Source organism: Rhipicephalus microplus, chromosome 6, assembly GCF_043290135.1.
Source record: "Rhipicephalus microplus isolate Deutch F79 chromosome 6, USDA_Rmic, whole genome shotgun sequence".
In the NCBI taxonomy this organism is placed as follows: domain Eukaryota; kingdom Metazoa; phylum Arthropoda; class Arachnida; order Ixodida; family Ixodidae; genus Rhipicephalus; species Rhipicephalus microplus.
The window spans coordinates 37,787,415-37,792,350 of NC_134705.1; the positions used below are offsets into that span (position 1 = coordinate 37,787,415).

Below are 4,936 nucleotides of genomic sequence, written 5' to 3' on the forward strand. Positions count from 1 at the left end.
GCTGAGCCACCATAGTTGTCAGATGCACGATGACAGTATTCAGATTTGTACGACGTAAAACCATATAGATTAGCATCCACATCGGAAAGCCAGGTTTCTGATATACATATAAATGAAAAAGAGTGTCTGGTAGAGTGAATGAAACTATTAATGTTGTCGTGATTCCTTCGCAAGCTACGTGCATTGAAATGAACTAGAGAGCGTTGATTGTCAGATAGAAACGAAATAAATTCTTCAGCAGAAAAGGACATGATTGACAAGTACTCGTCAAGGACAAAAAAAAAATTAGAAAAAGAGAGAGAGAGAGAGAATTGTCCCTAGAATCGATAACACGCGACTTAGTTGAAAACCCGAAGGTCGTTCTCAGACTTTAAGATGAACACTTTGCTGCTGCTAGTCTGACGAGCCTTAATCTGGCAGTTGTCCGTCCATAAAAACTGCCAGCTCTTCTCCTTCTTAAGAGCTAGTGCCTTAGAAAACAAGCGTTTGTTCTCGACAGTAAGGTGATCATTAACGAACACAGCAGCATCAGTGGAACCAGAAAAGCCAATTTGGCCAGTACGTAGACGGGCTTTGCGAGCCCTACGAACAAACTCGCCTTTCTTCTCGCGGCAACAAAAGCGAGCGATAATGTTCTTCTCCTTAGACTTTGTGGCCACACGATGGACAACGTCCAAGTCAGAGGGAGAAACAGAGCAGCCGATGGCATTGCCAATGGTTTTCACGATTGCAAGGCAATCTTCATTTTGCGTGACCGGAACACCCTTTATCTCAACATTATTCAGTCGAGAATACTGTTCTAGATCAGCAACTTTTTTTTCCAACGCCTCATTTTTTGCGGAGAGTGCGCGGTTCGCAGTCACCAGCTCGTCCTGCCTCACCCTCATGTCATCAAAAACATCACTTAAGTGCTGAACACTTTCCGCCAGAGTTGCGCATTGATCAAAGCCGAGTTCATGTAGCTTGTTAGAACACTTAGAAACAAGGTCTGCAACCACACGTTCAAGCCTACCATCGAACAGACTTTCGAGCGCGTCTATTCGCTTAGCAAGCTCGGTATTAGTAGGCATAGTGCAGTATACAATGTAACAACTTGGCAAAAGCAGCAGTCACGGCTAAGAATTAAAAAAAAAAAAAAAAATAAGAAAAGACAACTTGAATACCACAAACCTGCACAAAGAATGCGTAGTTTTTAGATGCGAGTCAACCAGCCGTAACGCTGCTTGCCAAATGAAGACGAAGCACTTGCGACGTCCTTATATAGGCCTGAAGGGGCAGGCACCAAGCGCTGCTCGGTAACAGCAGATCTCGTGGCAGCACGATAAATGCGGGCGTCGGATCTCGTCGATGAATTCAACGATAAAAACGCTGATTCGAAGAGCAGACTGCGCCGGCGCACTAAATCCTGTCGAAAACCACGCTGGCCCAGAAGAAACAGGCCGCTACGGCAGCGACGGGAACAGGCTGCGACGGAAACTTGCTGAAAATCTGCACAAAGAATGCGTAGTTTTTAGATGCGAGTCAACCAGCCGTAACGCTGCTTGCCAAAAGTAATAGTAGAGCAATTTTTTTGCCACATCAAAAGCAAGAAAGTAGTTCTCTTTATATGGCAAGTTATATGTTTACAATTTGTTTTAAAGAATAAATTAGTTTTTGAAGTTTCCTAATGAAGGCTGTTTTCTGCAATTGATACACGACAGCTTCCGTTCCTAAGTTCCCTATGGCCCTCAATAGGGGACTTCAAAAATCATTTTAATCATTGATACAAAAATTGTATTGATAACACTTGCCATATAACAAGAACTGTTTATTTGCTTTCAACTTACACATAAAAGTAATTTTCCATTAGACAAACACATTGTTCAAATTGCATCTAAATGTGGACAAAAACGATTATATAGTGATATTTGTAATCTGGACCTAACATTATTTTTTTTCGTGAAATATAACTGCTGTAGAGTGAGTATTTGTGGCTCAAATATTCGTACAAAGTGCAGTATTGCCATACAATAAAAGCAAACGATAAATAGTTTGGCTGAATTCTTCAAAGCCTGTGTAGCGGATAAATTGCACTAATGTTACTCGACTTCAAATACTTTAAAGAAGCACCTTCACTTAATATGTAGATCAAATTTGATATGGCAAGAAAAAGCGGTACTTTCAAATTTTTCTCACAAATACCACTCGCACGACATTCTGCAAAATTCTGAAGCTACCCACGTGACCACGACTTTTTTTCTCTTCAAAATAATTCTGCAAATAACTATTTTCAAAAGAGTAAATACTCATCATTTTTAAAACTGTATATCTGTGATGGTCGCCAGGCACTATGGTTTTGATGTTTGGCGTAGAATAGCCCAGTGGGAAAAACAACAAATGTCTGAGCATCCTTTGACGCTCGGAAAATTTCGAAAGCATTTGTTTGTTAGCAGCAATGTGTCTTCATGCTTAGGCCCAGAAACAAAACACAAGTAACCAAAGTAGTCCTAAGAGTCAAGCACTCTCGCTGTTCCAAAGCTTGCGGAGCCTAATTTAGTGCAAGCTTCACCATTTTTTAAAAATTCAGATTCAACCAACAGGTTTCAGAAGCACAGTGCATTTTCAGCTAAATTATTTCACACCAGTTACTTAGATAAAAAGCGGCAAGTAGAGGTAAAAATACCATTTTAAAAGCAATGTAGGTAATAACAAAAAGGTCTGCTTTCTTTTTTTGTATGGTGCTTTGCCTGAACGCTGTGCTTCTTGTGGTATAGTTCATTGTCTGGTTAACATAGGCCTTAGAAACTAACATTAGCCATGTTCAGGTCGATTTCTTGGTTATAGTCTTAGTAGCCATATTAAAAATTATGACTTCAAACTTGATTGTTCTTTTGAAGATTTTTTCTTGCATAATGATATTTCGGAGTCTTAGTCAGTTTTGTTATAAGGAAACGTGATGTCATAATAGGGTCACTTTTTATAGAGTCATTCAGTTTTACCTTACCTTTTACATTCCTAATAGAGCAGTTATTTTCAATATCGGTATTCAAAATGGAATGAGCATGCTGTATGTAGTAAGGTGTAAGCACTTACAGATAGAACATGCACCCAACTTTTCTGCAGGCAGTTTATTTCTGTTATTCTTGATTGATATGTGGGGTTTCACGTCCCAAAACCACTATATGATTATGAGAGATGCCGTAGTGGAGGGCTCTGGAAATTTCGACTACTTGGGGTTTTTTAACGTGCACCCAAATCTGAGCACGCGTGCCTACTGCATTTCTGCCTCCATCGGAAATGCAGCCGGGATTCGATACCTCGACCTGCGGGTCAGCAGCCAAATTTCTGTTACTCTTGCTCCCCTATTTCTGTGCAGTTCGGTTATAGTTGTCTCGCTTGCACAGATTTTTAATGGCACCTGCCTGATCCTGCTTGCTTTCATGGTGATTTTAACCTTCATAATTTGCATAGGTTTACCTCTCAAAATTGTTCAAGATGCGAATTTTGTGCACAAACTGTACAGTATAAAGGCAGCAGATGTACATGCACACACTAATAAATGTACATTGAGAGCTTTCACTGGTAGTTTCTAAAGTTTTACAGTGCACGAAGCATTTAAATCATAATTCTATAAGGACATATCAAAAAATTATCTCTAGCATTGAAAATCGTGACAACCTAGTTATTTTCACTGTGATAAGCATGCTGTTTTCTTTAATGTGGCAGAACTAATTTATACACTTATTTCTTCTATTATTCACATATGCATAACATGAAAAATTGTGTGCCTTACATTTTCAGTTTCATTCTGCGTGTTATATTTCTTGTGCATGTGAACTAAGGTGCTAACATGTGTCTCTGACATTATTTTTGCCAATTATTTACATTTCGAGGTGCGTATGAAGGCCACATAGGTTCTGTGGCCGTGACCTCCCAAATCTACAGTGGTGCCGGAGCCTCAAGCAGCATTTCGCCGATCTCCACAAGGCTTTCATGAGATAAACACAGCGCCACACTTTCACAGTGCTATGGTTATTATTTATGTTCAAAGATTTCATTCCAAAATTGCTGTTACATTGTGTTTTGTGCCACCATCCTGTGCCTTAGGTGGAGCTTGTGAAATTACGGTGTAGTCACCTCATTTGTGTACCATCAACACTGCAATGTCGCTATTCACAGCTGAAGCATACAGACAAATAAAAAAAATATATTGATTATAGCAGGGCTGATGTGCATAATAATGCTTCTATATTGCAAATAATAACTTTATAGGTTCTTTTGGTCTTGCATAGAACACAGCTATAATGTGTTGCAATGTTACCACCATTTGTGATCGCTAGCATGTTAATTGAGCAGCTTTGTAACGTATTTTAGTTAAAAGCTAATTTTGCTTCTGCAACACGACAATTAGAAAGATGCCGATGATTCAATCCCTCATCATGCTTATTTAAGAATTATTGTGATTTGTACACAGTATTGCATGTGCTCAAGATGTGGGCGTCTATTCATATTACACATTATATTGCTTTGCACTAGATTCAGACGTAACATGCACACACTTCAGTTTTTCTGCATGATACGTCTTTCCACAAAATGCGGAGTCCGCATCATGCGTCTCTCTATAAGATGTGGAGTCCGCATTATACGTCTTTCCATAAAATACAGAGTCCGCATCATACGTCTTCCATATTCCAATATTTTCGTACTTGAGGTCTCCGCATCATACGGAACGTTTCAGTAGGGTGATATCGTCGGGCCATTGCCAGAGTTAAGGCAAGGTTGTCGGTACATCCTGACGGCTCTCTGTGCAGCCAAAAATTTCCGGGAGCGATACCACTTAAGGAGCTCAATTCCCTTCATGTCGTAGATGCACTGCTATCTATATTTCGACGTGTCAGATTTCCTTCTGAAATCCAATGAGACAATGATAGTGTCTTCACCAGCTGCTTTACCTCTA

General features: G+C 39.8%; 1 protein-coding gene across 1 annotated transcript; it reads right to left on the minus strand.

Annotated features, from left to right (window-relative positions):
• Window positions 1–338: 338 nt before the first annotated feature.
• Window positions 339–887, minus strand: LOC142765834 (uncharacterized). The gene has a single exon (XM_075867637.1). It carries the CDS (start codon window positions 885–887, stop codon window positions 339–341), a length of 549 nt encoding a protein of 182 aa, XP_075723752.1.
• Between the last annotated feature and the right edge of the window lie 4,049 nt (window positions 888–4,936).